The 26,766-nt window shown below is 44.4% G+C and overlaps 1 protein-coding gene across 1 annotated transcript in view; it reads right to left on the bottom strand.

Moving 5' to 3' along the window:
- SBSPON (somatomedin B and thrombospondin type 1 domain containing) overlaps window positions 1-21,144 on the bottom strand; it is a 28,903-nt gene extending 7,759 nt beyond the window's left edge. The window contains exons 1-2 of the mRNA XM_017544313.2: window positions 20,732-21,144; window positions 8,943-9,137 (exon numbers count right to left, since the gene is read on the bottom strand). Of these exons, the coding sequence (XP_017399802.1) occupies window positions 8,943-9,137; window positions 20,732-20,945 (409 nt within the window). The 5' untranslated portion in view covers window positions 20,946-21,144. The remainder of the gene's footprint in view (window positions 1-8,942; window positions 9,138-20,731) is intronic.
- Between the last annotated feature and the right edge of the window lie 5,622 nt (window positions 21,145-26,766).

The raw sequence follows: 26,766 nt of genomic DNA, 5'->3' as shown, positions 1-26,766 counted from the left end.
AAAAACAAAAAGAAAGGAAGCAAAGAAAGAAGAAAAGAGAGAGAAAAGACAAAAGAGAGTAAAAGGGGATAGAAGGAGAGAAAACAGACAACCAAGGGGGGGAAAAATGAGAAAGGAATAAAGCAGCCAGGCGCAGTGGCTCATGCCTGTAATCCCAGCACTTTGGGAGGCCATGGCAGGTGGATCACCTGAGGCCACAAGTTTAAGATCAGCCTGGCCAACATGGTGAAACCCCGTCTCTACTAAAAATACAAAAATTAGCTGGGCATGGTGGCAAGCACCCATAATACCAGCTACTTGGGAGTCTGAGGCAGGAGAATTGCTTGAACCAGGGAGGCAGAGATTGCAATGAGCTGAGATCGCACCCTTGCAATCCAGCCTAGGCAAAAGAGTGAAACACAGTCTCAAAAAAAGAAAAAAGGCAGAAAAAGCAGAGTAGGAAAGAAGGTGAGTCTTTCCCAAACCCAGGTAACCACAGCAGGAAAAGTTCATGGAAGCTCTGCCCACCACATAGTACCAATGTAGCTGCCCAGTACCAGCCTGCACAGCATCATCCCCACACCAGCTCAGGGAAAGGAAGTCTTCAGTGATCCCCTTTTTTTCCCTCTTCCTCCCCACAACCCTACTCCAACTCTGATGCTCTGGGTCAGAGAAAAAAAAATGTGCCAGAAATCCTTCCTCCTGCCTCTGCTCACTTTAACTCTACTGTGTTTGCGTGTCTCCTCCCTACCTCATCACCAAGTCTAGGGAGGCGTTTTTTGCTATAATAACACCTACAGGTTCTAGTCTCCTGGATCAACTCTGTTGTCATCTTGAGGAAGGCAGGGTTTTCCTATCATCTTTATAGCTTCATACATTTACACACTCAATAAATACTTGTGCAAGGAATGAATGGGCCAGTGAGTGAATGAAAGAAGTCATGGGCTTGCAGCCAAGACACACAGGCCCTGCTTTCCTATAGTCTTCTGTTCCTATACTGAGCCTAGCAGCCAAGATGGCTCAACAGTCCTTCCTACCTTCGTTTCAGAAACTGGGCAATTCCAGGAAGGGTAGATATAAGCTGATATCAACTTGTGAGATACCAAAGTCATCATCAACATAAGCTCAACAATGTGAGGGTACCGGTTGCAAAATAGATGCTTCAAGCCTACGTGTTCATTTTACCTGACTCTTTTCTGTATCAAGATGACAAGCCTTAATTCTTTTTAAGATTTTCTTAATGAGGAGTTATTTTTATATTACTAGGGAGTTTAAGACAAGAGCCTGGGCACAGTGGCTTGTGCCTGTAATCCCAGCGCTTTGGGAGGCTGAGGCGTGCGGATCACTTGAGGCCAGGAGATCAAGACCAGCCTGGCCAACATGGTGAAATGCTGTCTCTACTAAAAATTATACAAAAATTAGCCAGACATGGTGGCATTCAGCCGTAGACCCATCTACTCAAGAAGCTGGGAGAATTGCTTGAATCCAGGAGGCGGGGGCTGCAATCAGCCAAGATTGCACCACTGCACCCCAGCCTGGGTGACAGAGCAAGACTGTCTCTCAAAGAAAGAAAAAAAAAATACAAAAAAAAAAAAAAAAAAAAAAAAAAAAGACAAGAGCAGCTACCTAATACCAGGTAGTCACTTGCTCCCAGGAGCTGCAAGAGTTCTTATCTCATGTGGTTTGGTGCCTAATCTCTCCAGTTTGAAAATTATCCCCATCTAGGCTGAACTCTAGAGTCCTAGTTCATGTGGCTCTTTTTTGCTGCACTGATGTGTTTAATTGTTTTCTAAATGTGACCAAAGCTTTTGCATTTCTAAGATCTCCAGACAGAATTAGAAAGAACACGTGAGTGCGTGTATATCAGGATCCCTCTCGGCTTCTCTCAGACCTAATTATCAGAAACACAAACATCTGAAGGATTTTAGTTCTTCCATATATTTTCATTTCTGTTCTTCAGACACATGTATGTATTTCTTCACTAAGTGAAGAATAAACTTACTGCTAAATTCATGCAGCACTACACAAGTCAGTCTATAATTTTTTCGGGATTCTTTAGCTCAAATATGTATGTATTCTAAGTTGTACTGCATTTATCATTACAAAAGTTTAAAGGCAAGGTATTTAATTTATAGCTCAGAAAAAGATTATGAAGTAGAGAAAAAACATAAATATATGACTCTAGTTTCTGATACAAAATTCTTGGAAAAGGTTCTATAATAATAACAAAAGCCATCCTCGTTAGTATAGTGGTTAGAAGGAAAAAATAAACAAGCAAAACAAAAGCCAACAATTATGCACGTCTAAGCTTCCAGGGACAACTCTAAGTCACTTTTCATGCATTAATTCATTTAATTCTCACAAGCCTCTTGAGATAGTTCCTATTATATCTTCATTTCACAGATGAGAAAATTGTGGCACACAGAGATTAAGAAATGTGTTTAAGGCTCACATCTAAATATAGCACAGCCAGGCAATGTCCCGAAATCAAACTCCCCAGGGTGGCACTCCACCGCCTGTATAATAACACAGATGACAAAGTTCCAGTACTGTATGCATCTTTCCTGTGAATTATTTCAATTCGGCTTTATATTCCCTTTCTGTCGCTAATCGCTATGCTCTATGTGAAGTCAGATTTAAGAAAGCAAAAGAGACACTTTTAGCCCCTTGTACCTGGAGTGCCCTCAGGCCATGAGAGAGGTGGGGGACCAGGAAGGGCACATAGTGGGTGCAGGGTCACCCCCTTGGTACCATGGCCCCTGGTATGTGTGTAGCCTGCTCACTTACAAAGTAATTTCACATCATACGTTACCAACCTTAATAAAAATGTGTTATACCAATTTCATACATCAGAAAACTAAGGCTCACTGAGGCTAAATGAAAGGAAAAGAAATGGTAAGTGACTAAGCAAGGACCCAGCACAGAAGTTATGTTCTTAGGGGCTCTTGAGGGTTTTCATTTTTGTTTTCCTTTTTCCTTTTCTGTTTGTGATAGAGATGGGGTCTCGATCTGCCACCCAGGCTGGTCTTCTGGGACCCAAGCAATCCTTCTGCCTCAGCCTCCCAAAGTGCTAGGATCACAGGCATGTGCCACTGAGCTTGGCCCATCATTTTTTTTGTTTTTTTTTTTGAGACGGAGTTTCGCTCTTGTTACCCAGGCTGGAGTGCAATGGCGCGATCTCGGCTCACCGCAACCTCCGCCTCCTGGGTTCAGGCAATTCTCCTGCCTCAGCCTCCTGAGTAGCTGGGATTACAGGCACGCGCCACCATGCCCAGCTAATTTTTTGTATTTTTAGTAGAGACGGGGTTTCACCATGTTGACCAGGATGGTCTCGATCTCTTGACCTCGTGATCCACCCGCCTCGGCCTCCCAAAGTGCTGGGATTACAGGCTTGAGCCACCGCGCCCGGCCGGCCCATCATTTTTTTAAAGACTTTCTATCAAGCTCAGTTCCATGCTCTTGGGATTAGGGCGCATCCTAAGAGCAAGCCAGGTACTCAGGCCTTGGGCTTGTTTGGTGGCACATTCTATTGCCAAGATCCCTCTCCTCACAGGAGCCACACTGCCTGGAGGTCCCTGAACCAGCACCACTTTTTAATACACCCCCCCCAAATTCAATTTTCATCACTAAGTAACGAAATAGCTTAGAAATTGTTTGTGCCTCCCGCCCCACTTCTGCTAATGTGTGGAGGCATGTGACCCGGCATCCCTGGGACAGAGGCCCCCAATAAATCTAAGTTCTCCTTCCTGGCAACAGTATTCAAATGCAATATATTCTTTGTTCACAGGCGATCTGCCAACGTTTCTGGCATTCTATTGGCCTACCATTGTTTGGTTTTGCAACAACTTCCACTTCTAAAAGCTGGGCACTGCATATACTTACTTTGAACATGAAAGTAAATTAAATTTGCTTTGAGAATTTTGTAACGCCCTCTGACACAATGGGGTGTCACCAAAGCAGGCATGGGATCACTGGTCTGTAGATATAGCGCAGAAGAGAGTAAAATGAAAAATTGACAAATAATATTTACCTAGAAGCATATGGCTTATAATAATGCACATTGATCTCCTTTTAGGAGGAAAACACACATATATAAACAATTGTCAATGATGTGTAACATATTCAGTAATGCAGCTTTTTAGATTTGTTTTTATGATAAAAATATCATGTTATGCATTAAATGAAACAGGAAAAGGAAATAGCTATTCAATCATTAATAAGAGAGCTTCAGGGATCATGCTTCCTTCACTGGCTTGATGGGCCTTTATATTTCTACTTAGGAGAATCTGTAGTTACAATTTTAGCTGTAATGATGACAGTTAATCGCAAAACAATATTGAGGTGGGAAAATCCCATAGGACTTAGAGCCAGAAGATCCAGGTTTAAGTTCCGTAGTCCTTCACACAAGCTGTCACTTTTCGGAACTCCAATGTATGTCCTCAGGTATAAACCAAGGTGAATGACTCAGTCCTACCTCTCTGTGGAAGCAGAACTGTGGTCCCCCAAAGATGTCCGTGTCCTGATCCCCAGAACCTATGAATATGTTATATTACATGGGAACAAGGAATCAAGGTTACAGGTGGAATTAAGGTTGCTGCCCAGCTGACCTTAAAATAATGAGAGTAGCCTGGGTTATTCAGGTGGACCCAATGTAATCACAGGAGACTTAGAAAGAGTTGGTCAGAGCCTGGCCAACATGGTGAAACCCTGTCTTTACTAAAAATACAAAAATTAGCTGGGTGTGGTGGTGCATGCCTGCAATCCCAGCTACTCTGGAGGCTGAGGCAGGAGAATCACTTGAACCCAGGAGACAGAGGTTACAGTGAGCCGAGATGGCACCACAGCACTCCAGCCTGGGCAACAGAGCAAGACTCTGTCTCAAAAAAAAAAAATGTGGCAATGAAAATAAGACACAGATAAATAATGCAGTATTGCTGGCTCTGAGGCTGGAGACAGTGGAAATGAGGAAAGGATGTGGGCGGCCTCTGGAAGGTGAAAAAGGCAAGGAAGAGGAGTGTCTCCTAGAGCCTCCAGAGAGGCCTGCAGCTCAGCTGACACCTTCATTTTTTCCTGGGGAAATCCATGTCAGATTCTGACCTTCAGAACTGTAACATAATAAATCTGTGTTGTTTTGAGCCACTAAGTTTGGGGTAATTTGTGGCAGCCACCATAAAAAATGAATACACTCCTTCACAGGGTTGCTACGAAGGCTGAACCAATCATATCTATAAAATCTCTTTGCTGTGCAAAAGTGAGGGATTCGTGTGCCACCCACAAAGGTGCCTGCTCTGTGAACAGGAAGTCTGGTGGGGATGGGAGGCAGTAACAGGGACGTAGGCGACCATGTAGCAGGATGAGAACCTCCAGGTTGTGTGGGGGCTTCTTCTCCATGCTCCCATACCAACCCGTGTTTCCTTCCATCCCAGAGCTCACCACCGTGAGTTCTGTTTAGCTGTGATATGTTTGTTAATCAAGTTTAGATCTCTAAAACCTAGCACAGTGCTGACACACACAGGAGGTGCTCAGTGAGTGTTAAATTAAAGAAACACGTAAGTACAGGAGCAGTGGCTCATACCTATAATCCCAGCACTTCGAGAGACCAAGGCAGGCGGATCACCTGAGGCCAGGAGTTTGAGACCGGCCTGACCAACGTGGAGAAACCCTGTCTCTACTAAAAATACAAAATTAGCCAGGCGTGGTGGTACGTGCCTGTAATCCCAGCTACTCGGGAGGCTGAGGCAGGAGAATTGCTTGAACCCAGGAGGCAGAGGTTGCGGTGAACCCAGATCATGCCATTGCACTTCCACACTGGGCAACAAGAGCGAAACTCCGTCAGAAAAGAGGAGAGAGTAGAAGAGAGGGGAGGGGTGGAGAGGGGAGGAGAGACATAAGTGAATGCACAGTGGCTGGAGTGAAACAGGGCCTGGGACCCCTGGAGAATCCACCAAATTGAATGTTCACGTGGCTGCCTCTCATGTCCCTCTTGTTTTCCTCTAGTAAGCCATCATTTTCCAAAGAGCATTCCACAGCACATGAATGATTGTAGTGGGACGCTCTGTGGAAAAAGGGGGCAGATAATCAAATTAAGTGGGAAAACACTGGAAATCCTCTTTCTCTCTTACAGAATGAAAATGCAGATCTGCATAACAAAGGGTCTGAAAGTTTCTTTGGTAGAGAAAACTGTCTGATTTATCCCATATTTTCCTAATAATCCCCTTTTTTGCGCAACTATTCTAACGAAAGAGGATGCGTTTTGGGAACTTCTGCCTTCAGGAAAGTGCTGCTAAGGTGACCCAGCTATGACAGGGTGTCGGTCACACTGGGGCCACATCAACAGCTCTCAAACTCCAGTGAGCATCCGAGCCCCTGCAGGCCTTGCTGGAATGCAGAGTGCTGGGCCTGCTCATAGGGATTATGATCCCATGGTTCTGGGCGGGGCTGAGGAACCAGATCCTGAGGCTGCTGGTCCAGGACCACCGGTTAGGAATCACCACACAGGGTTGTTGAAGGGTTCTGTCTTCCCCAACTAGTTTGTAACAGGAGTAAACATCACCAAGACATCTCCAACAGGAGGGGATGCTGGGGACCAAAGTCAGGACTGCAAATGCCAGCAGGTCTACCTCAAGTAGAGATTTCTCCTCTCTTCCCAAGCTGACATCTTTTATTTTATGATAATGGGGAAGGAGGCTGTTGGGTGCAGATATGTCCTGCTGATGTTAAGACACAGTTGCTAACAACTTCCTGCATTGTCCCGGTGTAGAGATTAGGGCTAGGAAGGGGAGTGTGACAGCCTGGATCCCCATTGAAGAGTCTGATGTGCTGAAGAAACCCTCTAGCAGCCAGGCGGGCACAGAAGTAGGCAGCTGCTTTTCCTGATAGGTTGGTGCTAGCTTTTAAGAACCACCAGAAACATCCATAACGTCCTACAGCATCTTCCTCCTGGGGCTGTTTGTGTGGTGTCTCTCCAGAAAGCATGACTGAGTATAGTTTTGTTCTATGACTGTGTCTGTGAGCAACCAAGTCTGAAGCACTGAATGATCTCCCTGTGACCTTAATATAACCACCGTATCAATGGGTTAACAACACTCTGACCCCTGCATTCGCCACTCCACTACCAGAGTGATCTTTTCCCCTGCAGAAAAGACCACGCCAATGGCCCTTAAGATAAAGCCCAGAATCCCAAATAGGGTGTTCTCTGTGCGCCCCACATGCCCACCTTCCTTTGTCCTCTCAAGCGGGCCTTGTGCTTCCCCATGTTACATAAACGAGCCAATGATGCTTATTCCTCACCCCAGGCTAAGACCCTTTAGTTCAAAAACATGCTGCACCAAACTCAGTTTTTTGACACATGGAACTGTTTTTAAATAGCCAAACAAGCAGATGTTTAGCCACTTAGGGCCTGCCTGCCTGCACACCTGTGAAACTATACCCAGCATCTGTTGGCCACCGATAGGCTTTGTGTTATCAGCCCCCAAGATGCTGCTGCCCTTCTGAGGTCTCTGACCCAGAGACTCCCAAATGAGCCACTGGATGACCTCACCATGACATATAAGATGTTCTCACCTTGACATTTAAAGCCCCTTTCTACTCTCCCTCTCCCTCAGGAGTTGCTGGGCCCTCCTCCCCTCCTAGCTGGGCCCCCCCTCCCTAGCCCACCATAAGTCTCTGGGCAGTCTCATGCTGTGAGGATGTCCCCTCTTGTGCAGCCCTGTCCAAGCATTGCCCAGTAAAGCTTGCTGTGCTACTGCCTCTTGTGGCTATAGCTTTTCCCTTGATCAGCTTTCAAATCCCTCAAACCCTCTATCCCTGGCCATGAGTTTAACCACACCAGTCTGCCTGCCTAGGCAGCTATACATATCTCAGCCCCATCTCTGGGGAAGCCCCTCCTCCTCCTCCCTCAAGACCAAGGGGAATCACCTGATTACACCTGCTGTTAGCTCCATGCATGTCTCACTTGTTTGCTACCAGGTGCACCAATTACTGCAGCTGTAATCCATTAATTCCCTGAGATTATCTGATGACTGCACCCCTCTCACTAGGCAATGATCCACCTGACAGCCGGCTCCACACCAACTTTTCTCACCATTGTGACCCCAGCGCCCAGCCGAGCGCCTGACATCAAGTAGATGCTCAATAAATATTCGTGTGTGGAAAAAAAGACGGAACAAAATGGCTTGATATGGATCGTGTTGACATGAAATTTCCATGTTCCCATGAAAAACATATGGTTTTTGCTATCCTGAGAAGTCAGTGTTTTGTCCTATTGGAGTCAGTGCAGATCAACACATGAGCTTTTTCATTTATTTCTCTGTGAGCCTTGTATGATCCTCAGCTCATTAATGAGCCGATTCCTGTCCTCTCCATTGGCCACTCCAAAACCAGACTGATCTTTTCAAATCACATTAGCCCCGATCCAGTCTTGAGAGGAGAGGCAGGTAAAAGGAATCATGAAAAAACAATAAAAATAATAAAATAATAAAACAGAATCATTTTATCATTGTTTAGAATTTTGTGATTTTTCCATGATTTTCACACATGTGAGTGTGCATAATGAAACAGGAATTGCAGTGGAAGGTGAAATAGTGTTATTCTTCCTGGACACTTACTGTTCTGTGTGAAATGTCACCATCCTATCTAAAGTCCTTTATCACCAGCTTGACTGAGTTCACTCAAAACCACAAGCATGGGATTTGTCTCATTGCTGAGGCTATGCACAGTGAGAATGGGCCATCGGATCGTAAAATACACCGAGGGAAGTGAGGGAAACGGAGGCGTTTGCACAGCTGGCCATAATTCCTTTATTAAGCATTTCCTGAGCTTCCTATCTACTTTGGGCAGCCTGGCACATCCCACTCCCTGTGGTGCATGGAACTTTCCCTGAACAGCAGATGGCCTTTTATGGGATGAAGTAGTCAAAAACTCATCACAGATAACAGAGGCAGCAATCATGAAAACATCAGTACCATAGGAGTGCCCGCAGTCCTGGCCCTGCGGGGTGGAGTACTCCAGGCAGCCGGCTCTCTCTTCCAGGGGTGGGCAGGGCGCCCCGCCGTTCTGAGGCTCCTGCTGCACTGAGCGCCTCCGCACACGGGTTGTAGGCTTGCATTGGTCTGCACAACCACTCCAGGGGCTCCATTCCCCCACGAAGCACGGGCGAGCTGAAAAACAGCACAATGCTCACCTGAGTAAATCCCGCCAGACTGCCAGGCTGTTCCCGCCATGTAAATTTCACCTGGCCCTGGGCCCTTTATCAAGAGAAGCACACAAAGTCTCAACAGGTCCCAGTTGACATTGACTCCCCCCGCCCACCCTGATGGTGAACTGATAACCTGGTACCCCTTAGAAGCAGCTGGATACCCCAGGATCCTAAATATGGGTCTGACCCAGGGAAACACACCCAAAACAGATGAGACGGATGCTTTCCAAGAAATATCTCATACTCCTAGACTGAGATCAGATCTTTGCTTTTGTTTTTCCTTGGTATTAACTTTATCTGCCCCTACCCATACATTTTTATCATAACAAGACATTCTCATTGTAGACAACATAAACAAACAAAAAAGTATAAAAAGGAAAATGTACTTCACCCACCAATAATCCCATCACCAACTCAGGTCAATTCTTCTCAGCAAACATGTTTCCATAAGAAACAAGGCTTAGGGTCATTCATAGGGACCCCTAATACTTTAAGCTTCTCCTGTTTATTTTCTTTCTCCATGGCTTGTAGACTCATAAACTATGAGGGCTGGAGTTTTGAGATGAGCAACCAAGGCACAGAGAGATAAAGAGTATTCGCGGTGACACACGAAGAGGCAGAGTCAGGCCAAGAACCTGGCCCTGGAGTCTTGTTTGTCCTGTTGGTCTATGCTCCTCCACATGATTTGGTCAGCGTGGGGTTCAGCTGGTTTCTCAGCAGCCAGCCATGCACTGGGCTGCTCCCTGGAGTCCAGCAATATGTCCTAGGATTCCGACAATGGACAACTAAAGCCATTCTCCTTCCTTGATACTGAAGTCTACTTACCAAATCTGAAGACGTAATTTGAAACTGCAGTTTCCTCACCATGACCATAAAATCAATATGGCGTCACATTTAACTTCTCATTAAAAGTTCTAATGTGTCTCAGACTGTAATAAGTTTTTAAATTGAATTATTTCAGGACTTGAAATTAAGAAAAGGAAAGAACCAGAAGACAGATATGCCCATGACCTAGGTGCCAAATTTTTTTCCACGAAGTATGATCCACTTTCCTGTCCCCCTCATACTTTCAAATTCACAGTTTCTCACAAGAAAGCACTCTGACTTTTTTGAAAGCTTGATTTGAAATTCTGGGTTCATGGTTTTTGGAGGACATGTGATTTGGCAGAGCACAGCTACTTCCAATGTAAAAAGGGTCTCACACAACATAAACATGCCAGTAATTTAAAATTTTCCATACTGATTTAAAACATGCTTTCATTGATCATTTAAATTCCAATGGGTATCACATGTCAACTACCTAAAGAAGCAAGAATGAGCCATGTTAGAGTTCATTCCCAGGATCTGCCATGCATACATCTTTTGGAAAATCACTAGCAGTGATTTCCAAAATCACTTCCTGCTTTTGTTGGCTCTTGTTAGCCCTTCCCTTTTTCTTTTTATGATTTCATAATTTCATTCACCCATCGAAGCAAAAGGCATTTAAAGAGATTCCCTAGGCTTCGAGCTGATTTGAGAAGGATTCCTTCTGTCCTTCGTTATTTCAATACCTCTTTTCTTCCACTTTTGGCCCTGAGTCTAGCTAGTCCTGCTCTGATGTGTTGGGCTTGAACAACACTTAATAATGCATACAAAAGAATGTACTTGTTTCAAAGATTAACATATGGACATCACTATAAAATTTTGCCATAGCATTAAGTCATAACAGTAATATGGCCTTGAGTTAGACTCAGTGATGACACTGGGGAGGGTTTTCTGACTGAATTTAGCCTCCCAGGATTCCATCATCATATGTGTCTCTTGTCTAATATTTGTTTCTTGTATTTGGTTTGGTCCCACAGTTGAAGTCCTCAAAATTACAGAATCAATCATTGCATCGAATTGTTTCTACTGGTTAAGGTTGTCCCTAGCAAAACACTATATCCTGTTTTTCTATTCCATGATTTTAAAAGCTCCATAAAGAGAATCAGAAAGTTTTGGGTCTAGAACAATGACACCTCGATAGCTTCATTATGAGACAAAATAAAAAACGCTCACAATTATGTGAATAAAAAGGTGTTTCACAAAATATTTTGTGTCAGAAGATTTATTAAATTAAGAAGTATTTATTCCTATTCTGCACCAAAGGTTCTCTTCTTGGTTAGCTTGTGAACGTTTGATTATTTGGATTGCAAGCCATTATAAGTCATAAGAGATCTTTTGGTCAAGGAGGTTAGGAAAAATATGAAAACTTCTGACAGATTTATTACAAGTCATTTATTACAGCTGCCTGACACAGATTTCCTTTTGAATGATTCCATTAGTATTCTTTTCCCCTTTCCCACCAGTTTATCTAATTCACATCTATTCACAGCATATCGAAATATTCTTTTTACAGTCTGACCTTCTCAATCTTCACTTGCATTTCACCAGCTGTTAATGGAGCCGATAGAATGTGGTCCCTAGGAGCAACATGGTTGCCTTTGACTCCAAGTTTGTCACAGCTTCCCAGCTGCTTCAGAGTTAGGATTTGATAATATCACCCACCCCTTTTAGGAGAAGAAAGCCTAAATTTAATTTAGGATTTAATGGATTTAATGGATGCCAGATTTAATGGATGCCAGAAAGCTCGGCAAGCTTGCTCTTTTCTTCTTTGTTTAAACTCAAGCTAATATTCAGGTTGGGTCTCCCCAGAAGCAGCCCATGAGACATGGATTTCAATGAAAGTAATTTATTTGTGAGGGGATCTCAAGCACCATACAGGGGTGGAGAACAGAGTCAGAGAAGCAGAGGGAAGAGAGCACAGAGAGAAAATAGACACCTAAAAGCTCTGCTGAAGGCCTAATGGGCATCCCCAGCTCTCAACTCATTGGAGAGTGAGATAATGGATGTAGATTCCGAGTGCAAGTAGTTATCAAGTCCCTGCCCATTTACCAATTGGTCCCCCATTCTCAAGACTTTTCCAGTTATCAGAGATCCCTACCACAGCCAAAGGGGAATATGTTATATATTTGAGTAATGAACAGCACACAAGAGTGCAGCACACAGCCAGTCACGTCCAAGCACAATTACTTTAAAAGATGTATCACTTGATTTTTTAAAAGAATAAATGACTTAAACTCTCTCGTTTCATTTGGATTTCATCTGACATCCAAATTCCCTGCTGTGACCTACAAGGTCCTGTTCCTGTGTGACCTGTCCTCTACCTGACCCTCCACTTCCACCCACACTTCCCTGCCCACCTCTGCTCCAAGTTCAGCCACATGGGCCTCTTCACCCTTGAACACACCAAGCTCATTCCCACCCTGGGACCCTTGTGTGCATTTTTACTCTGCTGGGAATATTCTCACCACACTGGGCATGGCTGGGTCCCACTCACCCTTTAATTCCCAGACTAACTACTTACTTTTCAGGGAGTCTTTTTCTAGCCAGCTTTTTCAAGTCTTCTCCCAGTCCTGCTGCACACACACACACACACACACACACACACACAGACGTTTATTTATTCTCAGAGCTTGGTGTTCCTTGCCTTCTGGCACTGCTATAGTTCATAATTACGTATTCATTTGTTGTCTTTATTGTTCACGCCCCTGAGGATCATGACAGCTTTTTATTTCATTCCAATCACTTGGCACATGGTAGGTGCTTAGTCATAGTCACTGAATGAATGAATGAAATGGTATTAGGCATGTTTCCCCTCTTCCCTAGATAATGTTCTACGTTGAAACAGACTCTGATCTTATATCATTAGTTAGAAGCCAAAGAACTGATGGAGGCTCCAACAAAGGAAGGAAGCAGGATGGAAGGACAGGAGCACAGCCAAATCCATGGCAATTCTTAGCCTGGCCCTGAGTTTGGGCTGTCCTGGCAGCAATGGCCCCAAAGGTGTCCATTGGAAGGAGCATTGTTTTCTGTGCCTTAAGATCAGGCAGGTCCAAGCTTCTCCTGGCAGCTGCAAGTCCTTTAGATCCTTTCTGATCTATTTATATCTTCTGCCAGAACCACATGTTGAAAGTAACAAGTTTCTTTACTTTTACTATCTGTGGCATGAAATGGCATTTCCTTTCATTTGATCCAAGCTTCCCTCACTTAAGAATTTCAGAATATGGTGAAGAAAAAAAATCCCTGCTTATGATTTCTGTGCCACTCGTGGTCTGACTGTTTGCGGAGGCCTCCTCGTCTCCCAGCCAGACTCTTCAAGATCACATCTTTCACTTTCGGACCCATCCTTCTAGGTGCGTCTCATCTCGGAGTTACCACTGGACATTCTCCAGGTCTATTTGCAGCTCTGGGAGTTGTGCCAACCAGAGCAAGACACTCTATTCTCAGCCTTTAGGTACAAAAGGATCATTTAAAAAATTTTTTTTCAAATACTTTTCTAGGTGATTCCAAATATGTGCAAACAGAGAGCAACAAAATGAGCTGACAGCCAGAGTCATTCATTTTATAAAGAGAGTTTGGACAATTTCTTCTTCAATGTGAGGCCTTGTTCTTGTTTTAATGTAGCAGTGTCTCCTTGGTTAATCACAGAGACTCATGCACTCTCCTTTGTAATGGAGCCCTGCCTGCTTGGCTTTTTGCCACCTTAAAGTTTAAAGCCACCCACAGACAAGTGCTTTCTCCCTCACATTGTTAAGTTCAAATAGTCCTAATCATTCCTAAGGAAATGTTCTTACACTGTATCCACAGCAGTACCCATTTATGCATAGCTATTGTTTCTTCATATTCTGTGGAAGAAAAATAAAACAGCCCTATTATCCCCCAGCACCCACACGTGCACACCTCATAGAGAAGCAAACTAAATATATGTCATCTCCCCCGGCATTTTTTTTTTTTTTTTTGAGATGGAATCTTGCTCTTTTGCTCAGGCTAGAGTGCGGTGGTGACATCTCGACCCACTGTAAACTTTGCCTCCTGAGTTCAAGTGATTCTCATGCTTCAGCCTCCTGAATAGCAGGGATTACAGGAGCGCACCACTATGCCTGGCTAATTTTTGTATTTTTAGTAGAGACGGTGTTTCGCCATGTTGGCCAGGCTGGTCTCAAACTCCTGACCTCAGGTGATCCACCCACCTCGGCTTCCCAAAGTGCTAGGATTACAGGCAAGAGCCACCACACCCAGCCATCATCTTCCTTTCTCTTTCTCCATGTGTATTCCTCTTTCTGTAGAACCTTGTCAAAGCTTCTCTGAAAATCCAATGAGGCTACGTTGCCCAAGTGCCTACTAGTCCCTCAAAAAGCCCAAATAAAATGTTCAAGACTTTTTTCCCCTCTTGCAGAAACCATGTTATCTGGCCCCCAACAGTTTTTTTTCCTTTTGAGACATTTACTGGGCTAGTTCCCTAAGTACTAGCAAGATGATATAGGCTGCCTTGTTTGAGAAACAGAATTTTACACACTATGTAACTCAGGAAAAAAAGATATGAATAAAAAAGATAATAGTACTTTTTTTCCCCTGGTTAACAGGTTTCCAGGTCAGTTGTTTTCTTGTTCTGTGCCTTTCTGTATTTTCCAAATTTTCTGCAATAAACATATATTTTGTAGTCAAGGAAGGAAAATCTTTTATAAAGGAAATGTGGCTACACCCCAGGTGGCAGTGTCATCTGAAGCCATGGATGACATTCCGCTGGGTATGGGTGGGAGGACTGCTCACATTCTTTTGACAAACATTATTAAGTGGCATCATGATAGTCATTGGGGGTTACGAAGACGGGCGAGACACACTCTGCCCTCGAGGAGCCCAGAGTAGATGGAGGGAAAAGGCTTGCTCACTCTGCTGGTGTTTATGTGGGCCCTACTCTGCAAATCACACTGCTTCTCTTAATACCTCATTTCTCTAAGGCAGAAAAACATCATGTTTTGGCATGTGGGCTCTGGATCCGCATGACCTGGGTTCAAATCTCACTGCACCATTTATTAGTGCTGTGACTTTGGACAAGTTACCTAACCTGTCTGTGCCTTGCTTACCTTGTATGTAAAATGAGACCAAAATGAGGAATAACTTCAGCGGGTTGTAAGATCCAAGTAAGTTAATAACTGTGAAGTCCTTGGGACAGTGCTGGCATGGAGTAAACGCTAAGTGTTAACAATTTGACCCTCCTTCGCTGCTCACCCAGGGCCACAGCCAAATTCTGCTAAGTCAAGTGCATTTGAATACTGGCTCCAGGCAGGCCTGTCTCTCAGACTGTTCTGGCTCCTGTAAAGCTCAACTCTCTAAATCATCTTACACTCTGGCATCTTTCCTTTGGGTGAGTTTTGGAGCCCATATTTTCAAGCATGGTGCCTCTTTCCCTCCAGAGATGATGTCATCAGACTTCAGCTAGTTCGTTTCCTAGACTCTCCATAAATCTAGGAGAAGACACTGGCCCATATAGACTATTAAATGTCCTGCTTCATTTGGGTTAATTACCGTCTCCTTAAGCTGCCAATCAATGATCTAATGCAACTACTGTTCTATGATCTTCGAAAATGCAAACTCTAGGAACCAAGCTGGATAATTAGAAATTGGGGTGTTATCCATCTCATAGCAAGTCTTCCAAGAAGTTCTTCCAGGGCAGGGTAACTTGGATCTGTTCCCCTACTCTACTTTTCTCCATCCCTGGTAAGGCACAGCCAGTGGAGAATTTTCCATCCCTTTTTTAGTGGAAGCGGGAAGTGAGCTGTGATGCCCCTTTGGTGTTGAAACTCATGCCATCATCATAATGAGATTTCCTGAGATCAGTTCAGAACAGATGTCTTTGACAGTTTAGAAATTGTACAGATCCAATAATATTTTCGTTTTTAAATGATAAAAAAGTCTTTTTACTTAGAAAAAGGGATGCCAGTATTTCATCTCTTAGCTACATAATAATAAAAATAATAATGCATTTATCAAGAAGAAAAAAATCAGATGGAATGGAAGCATGCTTAGTTACACTGACTTAGTTACATTTTCCATTCACATTGAATGTAGTATCAGTCAAAATAGGCTTTAAGCAGCAACAACAGATAATATAATGGGTAAGAAGGGAGAGAGGACCAGGTGCCATGGCTCACAGCTGTAATCCCAGCACCTTTGGAGGCCAAGGCAGGCAGATTGCTTGAGCCTAGGAATTGGAGGTCGGCTTGGGCAACATGACAAAACTTCGTCTCCACAAAAACAGCCAGGCTTGGAAGCACACGTCTCTATTCCCAGTTATTCAGGGAGCTGAGGTGGGAAGAGGGACTTAAGCCTGTGAAGCGGAGGTGTGGAGGTTGCAATGAGCTGAGATCACGCCACTGTACTCCAGCCTAGGCGACAGAATCAGATCCCGTCTCAAAAGGAAACAAACAAACAAAAAAAGCGAAGCAATTCTAAGAGGCAGAATGGTTCTATGTATATAGAGTAACTGAGCGTTCTGAGATGCTGAAGCCTGATTTATCTAGGAATACATAATAGCCATAAACTGGCACAAATATATGTGGCAATTGGCAATCTAAAATCAGACAGTTCAGATCTCAGCTCTGCTCATTGGTGTTAACTTGAGTAATGGAAACCTTGGAAAGTCTTGGCTGTTCTGTCTGTAAAAACGCTAGTAGATCAGGGCGCAGTGGCTCACGCCTGTATCCTAGCACTTTGGGAGGCTGAGGTGGGTGGATCACCTGAGGTCAGGAGTTCAAGACCAGCCTGGCCATCATGGTGAAACCTCATTTTTAAAAAAAAAAAAAAAACGAAAAGCAAACAAACAAAAAAACGCTAGTAGAGGTCACCAGGCTCTTTTCCCAAATGTTTGAGATTAAGTAAGTGTCAGAACTTAGGATTTCCCGGCTCTTAGAAAGGGAATACAGTCTATAAGCCTCATTTCGGGTGCCCCTCTCTCCTTAGCCGGGTCTGGAACAGCTCATTGCGAAATATATTAATATTTTTGCCAGAAAATATAAACAAAGATGATCAATATCCTCCTATCAGTGCAGGTCAGGTGAGATTTTTGCCACCAAATGAGTTACGAAAAAGCTTTAAAATGTTAGCACTTTTTAGATTGGGATTGTCATATGGGTTTGTGGACCTGACCTGCCTTTCTTAAGAATTGTTGCGATGGCAGGGCACGGTGGCTCACACCTGTAATCCTAGCACCTTGGGAGGCCAAGGGAGGTGAATCACTGGAGATCAGGAGATCAAAACCAGCCTGGTCAAATGATGAAATCTTGTCTCTACTAAAATTACAAAAAATTAGCCAGAGCTTGGTGGCGGATGCCTGTAATTCCAGCTACTCAGGAGGTTGAGGCAGGAGAATTGCTTGAAGCCGGGAGGCAAAGGTTGCAGTGAGCCAAGATTGTGCCATTGCATTCCAGCCTGGGTGATGGAGTAAATGAGACTCCATCTAAAAAATAAAAAAGAATTGTTGGGAGGATTAAATGAGACAAACTATTAAGTATCTGGCACACGGTGTGAGTTGAATAAAATATATTTATGATTTAATATTAATGAATACAAATTATAGCAACATGTTATAAGAAAATCATGTTGTAAATATTTAATCAAATAAAATATTCGCTGGTATCCACCAGTGCTAAGAGCTGACCTACAGTACATTGGCTACCAAAATGTCTACCATGTTGCAGGTGCAGTGCTCTGGGCTTGCCAGGCATAGTCTCCTTCTGTCAATTCCACAGTCCCACACAGTGGTTTCATCTCCTCTACCCACCACTTTTTTTTGAGACAGAGTCTTACTCTGTGGCGCAGGCTGGAGTGTAGTGGTGTGATCACAACTGACTGCAATCTCTACCTCCTGGACTCAGGTTATCCTCCCACCTCAGCCTTCTGTGTAGCTGGGACCACAGGTGCACCACCACACCCAGCTAATTTTTGTATTTTTAGTGGAAACAGGTTTCACCATGTTGGCCAGGCTGGTCTCAAACTACTAAGCTCAGGCAGTCCACCTGCCTTGGCCTCCCACTGTGCTGGGATCACAGGTGTGGGTGATCCTGGCAGTATCATTCCCCTTTAATGAGGTACTTTAGGCCCCAGGAGGGTGACTTCTCCAAAGTCTCAAAGCCAGTGGGCACTAGGGTAAAGGTTGAATCCAGGATTCTGACTTTAGAGGCAAAATTGAGGCATTCAGTTTACTTCTGGGATTAAAAAATAATTCACAGATAAAAAATAAAGATTTGAGGCTGAGAGTCTGTGAGAGGAAAGGCCGCGTTCTAGGAGATGCCCTGAACCAGCTTCCAGCTGCCAGGTCAGCTATGGGCCCGGGAGGCAGGCTGGTAGCTGCCCTGCCCAGGAGCCACAGTTGGCATGGTTGTGACTCGGGTCCAGGGCTGAGCAGGCTGGGCCCTCTGCTCTCACCCTCGGAGGGGCAGGCTCATTCCCACCGAGTGGTCACCTTCCAATTGTCTTTATTTTCCTCCTCCCTTCATAAGAAACTTCAGGCACCAAGAATTTCTCAACACCGAGTCTTTCAGTCCGGACCTGCTTCCGTCTAGGTTTGCACGGTCCTCTGTTGACTCTGCCACAGGGTATTGAGGGCTTCAGAATATGCTCCTTTTAAAACTCAATCCGACACCACCTCCTTTTCCCCTGCTCTCAGCTCTTCTCAGGGGCACACACCTGCAGTGATTTCCATGAGCTTCACAAGACAGCACGCCGTCTCACCACTTCCATGCTTACCCACTAAATCCCCACTCCAAATCCTTAGGCTCTTTGTTTCTCTCTTCTACCTCCTAGACTGAAATGAGGCAATTTCTTTTTGACCAAATAAAGACTGAGGGTTTTGCAACTCCTGGGAGCACTGTTAGGTCTCAATAGAAAGCAAGTTTTTCTCAAGGCATTCACCTCGTCTCTCTCGTCCCTCTTATGTGCCCGAGTCTCTCCAGATCTGGCTGCCTCCACCGTCTGTCCTGTTCACCGTTTTGGCCTCAGGGCCTAGCACAGGGTCTGGCACAAGCAGGTGATGCCCACAATAACCACTGGACTGTGGCATTGGGCTTCTCTCCTAGAGCCTGCCTCTCCCTCCTCCGGCAGTCCTCTTCCTCATTCCCCAGGCCCAGGCTCCCCATTACTTCCTCTGGGAAGTCTTCCTTGAATTCCTTGGGTCTTTTAAGTGCTCCCTTCCAGGTCAGCTCCCAGATCACCTATTTCGGTGCTAAGTGTGTAGCACAGGTTGCCCGGCTAGAATAGAAAGTCCTAGAGAGCAGAGACTGCTTCTTCGTCACTTCTCTATCCCTGTGCCTACCACAGATCAGGGCACAGAGCACATGATCTGGACCACAGGAATTCCATAATTACCTTTACAACATAGGCAAGCCCCTCATGAGAGAGAGGCTTTGCTTGAGTTATGCAGGGAAATGAGGCCCACAGCCTAGGATGCTGTGAGGAGGGGCTGGAGTCACCTGGCTCAAGGGTGCTGCATGTCCTAAATAGCTGACGCTTCCATCTTCGGTTAGTAGTAAAATACTCTGGCCTTGGAGCCAGAAAGGGAAAGAAGCTTATCAAAAAGCTTTATCCAAAAGAATATTAATATTCACAGGGGAATCATTAGCTTTCAACCAGGGTCAAAAAATCTAATGCTTTCAACTGTGTTCTTTCAGCCTCAGGCCTGACCATGGGCTGAAGCCCACTTCAAACAGCGCAGAAGCAGGAGGGGTGCTCCCCGCCACTGGGTATCAAGTTGCCCAGGGAATGGCACAGCCCCAGAAAACACTGAGGATCCCACACGTCGGGATCCTTCAGCTGGAACCCCAACATCTGTGTGGCTTTGGGGATGAGGTGATTAACGGGAGCAGGGCAACTTTCTTTTCCAGGGCTGGTTTCTCTTAGGCACACCTTGTTCCTCAGGCCTGTACTCAGCATTTGTTCGTTTTGTTCCTTTTAATTCAATTAAAACAGGATTTACTGAGCCCTTCACGGGGACAAGAAACTGTGAGATATTGCGGGAAATTTAAAGTTGAAAAGGACTGACCCTAAAGGAAAACCAGCAAAATTAAAATGTAATAGGAACCTCGACATAAAATCCTTGTCATGCTGTATAAAGGAAATTGGATTCCAAGAACACATTGTACACCTCCTAGGAGAAAGAGGCTGTGCTACATTTTGGGGTCCAGAGATGAAGACACCTTCAGTTTTTTAAGACCTTGCTCTAGAGAAGAAAGTGTTAATATCTTCCCCAGGGCACGCCCTTGGCACAAAGTGGGAGGATTATGCAGTCCTGCCCTCATCACCCCTCACCAGTCCAAAAGGTGGTGGAGCCTGGCCCAGGGGGCATGCCCATTATCTGTCAGTAACAGCTCTCCTGGCCAGAGGTGGCCCTACCCAGCTGGATTTCCTGAGTCGGAGATTTTCTTGCCCCGCTCCCTTCTAGGAGAACAGAGGGATCCAGCCCTTCCATCCAGGCTCTGGTCTGTCTAGGTGGAGGGCACTGGGAGACCCTAGGATGAATGGAGCCGGGCTACCTGGATGGCGGTGTTGGGGATGGGTGGGGATAGAGGGGCGGGTACGCCAGGAGGGAAGGGGCTGGAGGACACCTGGCTCGGGGGGCTCAGGTTCTTGGCACAGCGCCCTGCCCTGTGCCCGGCGATTGCAGGCGAACGGCCGGTGCCCCCCCTCGGCCTGACCACCCACCTGGGCACGCCCTGTCGTAGTCGAAGCAGCAGTCCCCGGTGAGGCGACAGGCTTGGTCGCAGAAGCACGTCCCGTAGACCCTGTCCAGCCTCCAGCCGCGGGCGAAGCAGGCGGGGTCCCGGCCAGGGCAGCAGCGCCCGGCCTCGGCGCAGCCGGCCTGGGCCCCGGGCCACAGCCGCGCCAGCGCGCACAGCGCCATCCACAGGGTCCTCATGGCCAGGGCTCTGGCGGCGCCGCGACGCGACAGTCCCCCGGGGCAAACGCTGTGCTCCTCCGCTGGCCGCGGCCCGCGATCTGCGTGAGCGGCCGGCGAGGCACAGCCCAGCCCTGCTCTGCGCCCGGCCCCCGCGCTCCATGCCGCCCCTCCCCAGCCCTGGCAGCGCGCCCAACGGAGCCCGGGCGGATGGCGGGGCTGCCCCTGCCCAGGTGGGGAGGGCGCCGCAGTTCCCGGGACGCGCCCGAAATCGAGGCTCCCGGCGCCACCTGCTCCCCGTTGCCAGCCCGCGCCCCGGCCCCAGCCCGGGGACCTCCGGGGCGCGAGGAGCAGAAAAGCAGGGGCTGGGGGGCGGCGGGGAGGCGGTGCCGGGGCACAGCCGGGAGGCCGGCCTGGGAGGCCACATTTCCTGACTCTAAACTGTACTTCCTAACGCCTGGGGACGCGTTAGCGAGCGGGCATTTTCACTCTAAAGCCATGAGACCAAGAGCTCTCGAAGTGCATCAAACGGGTCTCAGCAGCACTCTGCGCGGGCCACCCCGCCTTTGCCCGGGAAAACCCTTTCAAATGCAGAGTGGACACCAGCTCGCTCACCCTCTCAGTCCCCGCGGGCCGCAGAGAACAGAGGAGATAAGTCCAAAGAAGCATCCTTTCTTTCTGCTGCATTTTATAATGGGACTTCTCTGCCCCAGGAAAATGCCTCTTCGTGAAGGGAAGAGGCAATTCATGAAGGGTGGGAAGAATAAATAAAATAATGGTGCTCTGTTTTCTGGTAAAGCCAGTTTCTTCTCCCTAAAAACTCTGTGTACTGTTATTTTAGAACTTTCACTTTAATAAAGTGCTTGCCTAACTTTTAATGTATATATTATGTATATATATGTTTGCAGTAATACATTTCTCCAAGTGTATTACTGCACATGTGTTACTGCAAATGTTTTTTGCAACTCACTCTTTTTGTTCACCAAGTTTCTTCTGGAACGTTCATTTTATGTTCTTAAATCATTTAATCTAATATGATTTTTGTATGAAACCAGGAATGTGACATTTTTTGCATCTATGAACCTAAAAAACCAAATTAAGTTCATAGACTTTCTTCCTTTCTCATATAAGGACTTATAGAGGAATTTTCTTTACTCATCAGAGAGGAAAGTTAACAAAAGTGGAAACGAAAAAAGTTGACTGCAAAAGTAGTGAAAGATACAGTAATCAACCATAAAAAACACGTTGTGGAATGAAAAAGATTTAATACATTATAAGAACTGTATCTTATAAACTCTAACCACAGACAAACTTTAACCAATGTAGACTTGTAATATTTCATCTTCCAAGGAAAACCCACTCTAAAGTCAAAAAGAAATTTTTTCTTTGTGAGCTTATACAAATATATTCTCAACATTGGGATTTTTTTTTCCTTTTTAGGTAAGTCTCTCTTTTGTAGTCTAAAGAAATAATATATACTTTATATATATATGTTTGTGTGTGTGTGTGTGTGTGCATATATGTATATATGTATATGCGAGTATGGGTATGTATCTTTAGTTTTTGTAGCTGGAACTAAATAACTTTGCCAGTAAATTATAAACTCTGCCTTTTCCCATGTTATAAGTTTTATTAGCAGTTTTGTATTAACTCATTGATGTAATTTATACCCACGCCTTCTCTACGGATGTCTGCTTTATAGAACGCCTTTAGGCAGATACTTATTTTGTAATGCCATAAGAATCTGGAACAATTCCAGAAAGATGTAAAGGAAATGATCCGCTGACAAGATCACTTTCACGAATAAAACATGAAATGAAGTGATAACAGAAAGAAGAAGATGAGATCTGGTTTAAGATAATTAAAAGTATAAGGCCTGATGCCTGCTCAAATACCCTTTTTTACAGCTCCCTCCCGACCCCCACCAGCCCTTTTCCTTACAGACAAAACGAAAATGGATAATCAAAAACAAAAAGTTAGGGGGTCTGTGCTCATGCAATATAGGTTCCAGAATTACACAATTTGGATCTAGTTCTGATTCTACGATTTCTGACAAATCTCAGTCCTCCCATCTCAAGCAGAGAACACAAAACCTTCTCAGATTATTGTGAGATGCCCTTAGAGATGAGGTAATGTTAATGGGAACTAAATATCTATTAATGTCCTAATGTTCACCCCATTCCCACTCCATAATTTAAGCCTAAACCAAGTAAAGACAAGCGCAGTTTTGGTTGTTTGTAAAATAGGGGAAAGCAAAAAAGTTTTATTGCTTAAAAAAAAAAAAAGAGGAAGAAAAAAAAATTAATAATTACTACTTTAACAGCAAAAATAAAAAGGAGCTTGTCTCTCATAAGTAACATTAAAACAAACAACCTCAAGTTAAAGCTTGCACTGTCTTGAAAATATCAAGATAAGCCTCCCATAACAGGCTCTAGCAAAGGAAGCAGTTCCTGCAGGAATGGGCAAAGTCAGAGGACCCTGACATTTAAAGCAATGGAGTTGACATCCTTACTGGAAACTGGATGCAGTCAACTGTAACAATTAGTGGCTTTGTTTTCCTTGCCCTGGAGATGTTGGGAGAGCAGAAATCATCCCAGTAATCAGGTGGATGACTATAGGAAGTAATAAAGACACTCTTTATTCTGAAGTGTTGTCTTTGGAAGCTGTCCAGGATTGGTAAAATTACAGGGGGAAATGGAGACCTACCTATTCATCATTCTAGAACACAGTAATCTTTATTTATTTGTCTATTTATTTATTTGAGACAGAGTCTTGCTGTCACCCAGGCTGGAGTGCACTGGCACAATCATAGCTCACTGCAGCATCAAACTCCTGGACTCAAGACATCCTCTCACCTCAGCCTCCCAAGCAGCTAAAACTATAGGCACATGCTGCCACATCCATCTAATTTTTTTTCGGAGACACTGAGTCTTGCTATGTTGCCCAGACTGATCTCAAACTCTTGGTCTCAAGCAATCCACCTGCCTTGGCCTCCCAAAGCACTGAAATTACAGGTGTCCGTCATCACCCCTGCCCAGAATATAGTAATTTTAAATAACATCCACATGCATGATCATATTTGATGCTGCATAATTATGAGGAAAATATTAGCATCCTCATCTTGCAGATGACAGAGAGATTAGACAAGTGGCTAATTAGCAACAAAATGGGACTAGAACTGAAACTATTCTTTCCAAAACACCACAATGTTCTTCCCCTTACATAAAGCTTTTTATAAGGAGTGGGGAAAGATTGGAATAGAAATTAAAGACAAAAAAGATTAAGTACTGTACTAAATTCTATAACTATAATAGTATATGTGGAAATCAAAATACAAGTACTTTCCAGAAAGTTTGAGTACACTTAAAATGTAAGTTTTACTTTTCTTTTTTTTTTTTTGGAGACAGCCTTACTCTGTCACCCAGGCTGGAGTGCAGTGGTGGGATCTCAGCTAACTGCATCTTCCACCCCTCAGGATCAAGTAATTCTTGTGCCTCAGTCTCCTGAGTAGCTGGGATTACAGGTGCCCACCACCACACTCAGCTAATTTTTGTACTTTTAGTAGAGACGGGATTTCACCATGTTGGCCAGCCTGGCCTCTAACTCCTGACCTCCAGTAAGCCACCTGTTTTGGCCTCTCAGTGTGCTGGGATTACAGGCGTGAACCACCACATCTAGCCTGTGTTTTACATTTTTATCTGTGTAAGATGAATAAGAAATTCTAAAAGGCAACCAGGATGCTATGAGGGATGTTGAGGGAATCTTTTGAGATTGACAAACAAAGCAGTTGATTCTCACACAGCTGGGGGACATTTATCGAGGCAGAATACTGCATGGATAGAGAGAGAAAGAGAGACTATTTCATTGGATATTAGCCACTTTTGCTTATAAGATGCACCTGTATTTTATTTGACACTAACACACACACAAAAAAACAATCCTGCCTGCCAATTACACTGTGATGTATACTTATAAGTAAGTTGTTGGATGGATTTCAACTTCAGAGATGTTTAAATTTGGAAGCATGTGCATTCCTGAGCCAATGAAAAATGAAAAGAGATAATATTTTCACCATCTTGCATTTTATAACATGCTCTTTGGGCAATCCTAGGGAGTTGATGTTAACTTGGTTGTTTTGCTGAAGGGGAGGTTAAAAGGAACTAAATGACCTGGACAGTGTCCCACAGGCTCAAGCCCAACCCTCTACAGAGCTAGCACTGTTCATTTGGTTGCACTTCTTCTCTTCCTGAGGGTGTGATGTCACTCCACATTGAGGGTCAAAGATGGGTAAAAATGGTTCTTCCCTAAGGAGACCAAAATCCAGTGAAGGGGTTAGACATGTCAATAGTCACTGCAGCAGGTGGTGAAAAGTGTTACTAGTAAAGGGAAGAGGGAGGGATGTCTGAGAGACTGACACTGGAGCTTCACAGACGAGAAGGAGTTTGAATTTGGGTTATCAAGATCAGGATTGGGTAACTATTCGTCTCTTTACGTTCTCCCTGGAAAATGCAGATTCAATAAGCAGGAAAGCTCCAGTAACTTTTGGAAAGGTACTGCCTGTATAGGCTAGTACGCATTTATTTAATAATGCCAAAATGTTTAGACAAGTATCCAAAGATGCCTGTTTAAGGTGGTATGCATAACACTTTGAGTAATTCTTCTGTCACCTTATAGAAAGCAGTCAAGTACGTCACCATTAAGGTTTATGCTGCCATTTCTATGCCCTTGACCCCATCAATGAAAAAAATGCAAACTGGATATGGAGGTGGTAAAATAAATTCATTGGTTGCCTATAAAACATCAATTTTTTCCTTATTTTTCTAATAGATGTTTTAGATTTTCCTTTCCAGAGGAAGCACCTCTTCCCTCCATTATTAGACAGTACCCCTAGTTCTAGGGATGAGCTTTGAGGATTAATCTTATCCTCAGTCTACGAAGCTATCACTCAGGGCCTGGTCCAGTCAGAGCCCCAGGCATCAGGGACATTTGTTCAATAGATGACTTGGTTTCACCTCTTCGCATACTAGGGGAGAATAGGGATGAATTTGGCTATGTGAAGCCAGTCTGAGATCTTAGGCAAAAAGCCAGGAAAGACAGAGCCAGGGAATCACAGGGGCTTTGGGGTTGACATTAGAAGTCGAACTTCCCCCTTCTCAATCCTCTGCCCTGTTAAATCCTTTTTATAATTTATGCCATTTTCAATTGCAGTTTCCGTGGCTTTAAACAAAAGGACTCCATGGAAAGTGAAAAGAGCTCAAGTTTTAAAGAGAAAAGTAGATCTGAACTGTGGTTCTATCACTTATTATACAACATGAAATAAATTATTGTAAACTCAAACCTCAGCTTTTTGATCCGTAAAAATGGAGATAAAGAAGAAAAGCATTTAATTATATAATTGACACATGTCTAGTATAGTTCTTGCTTTATAAAAATGAGCTGGTAATTAATGATAATTATTGTATTTTTGCCCTGGACTTTAACACAAAAGACATACTTTAATGATGAGTAACTTTTTTTTTCATTAACTAGTGTGTTAGGCTACATGGTGCAATTAGAAATGCTCTATAGTGGGGTCTAAAGCCCTGGTTTCGATCTGGCCAATGAGTGATCTTGGGCAATCCATTTAGACCCTCTGGGTTTCAATTTCCCCCATATAATTTGATAATGAGAGCCAAGAAAATCTCCAAGAACCCTATTAGCTCAAAAATTGTAATATTCAATTTAAGTAACAGTGTAAGCCACAAGAGAGTGGTCTCATGTAAGCTCTTTGACCTTGATAGTAGGCTGCAAGTAACACAACTGAAGAAGTGACTTTGCAGAGTCTCTCCAAGTAGAGCTGATT

This window comes from Cebus imitator, unplaced genomic scaffold, assembly GCF_001604975.1.
Source record: "Cebus imitator isolate Cc_AM_T3 unplaced genomic scaffold, Cebus_imitator-1.0 Scaffold9, whole genome shotgun sequence".
NCBI lineage: Eukaryota > Metazoa > Chordata > Mammalia > Primates > Cebidae > Cebus > Cebus imitator.
This window is presented reverse-complemented; position numbering and strand designations above follow the sequence as displayed.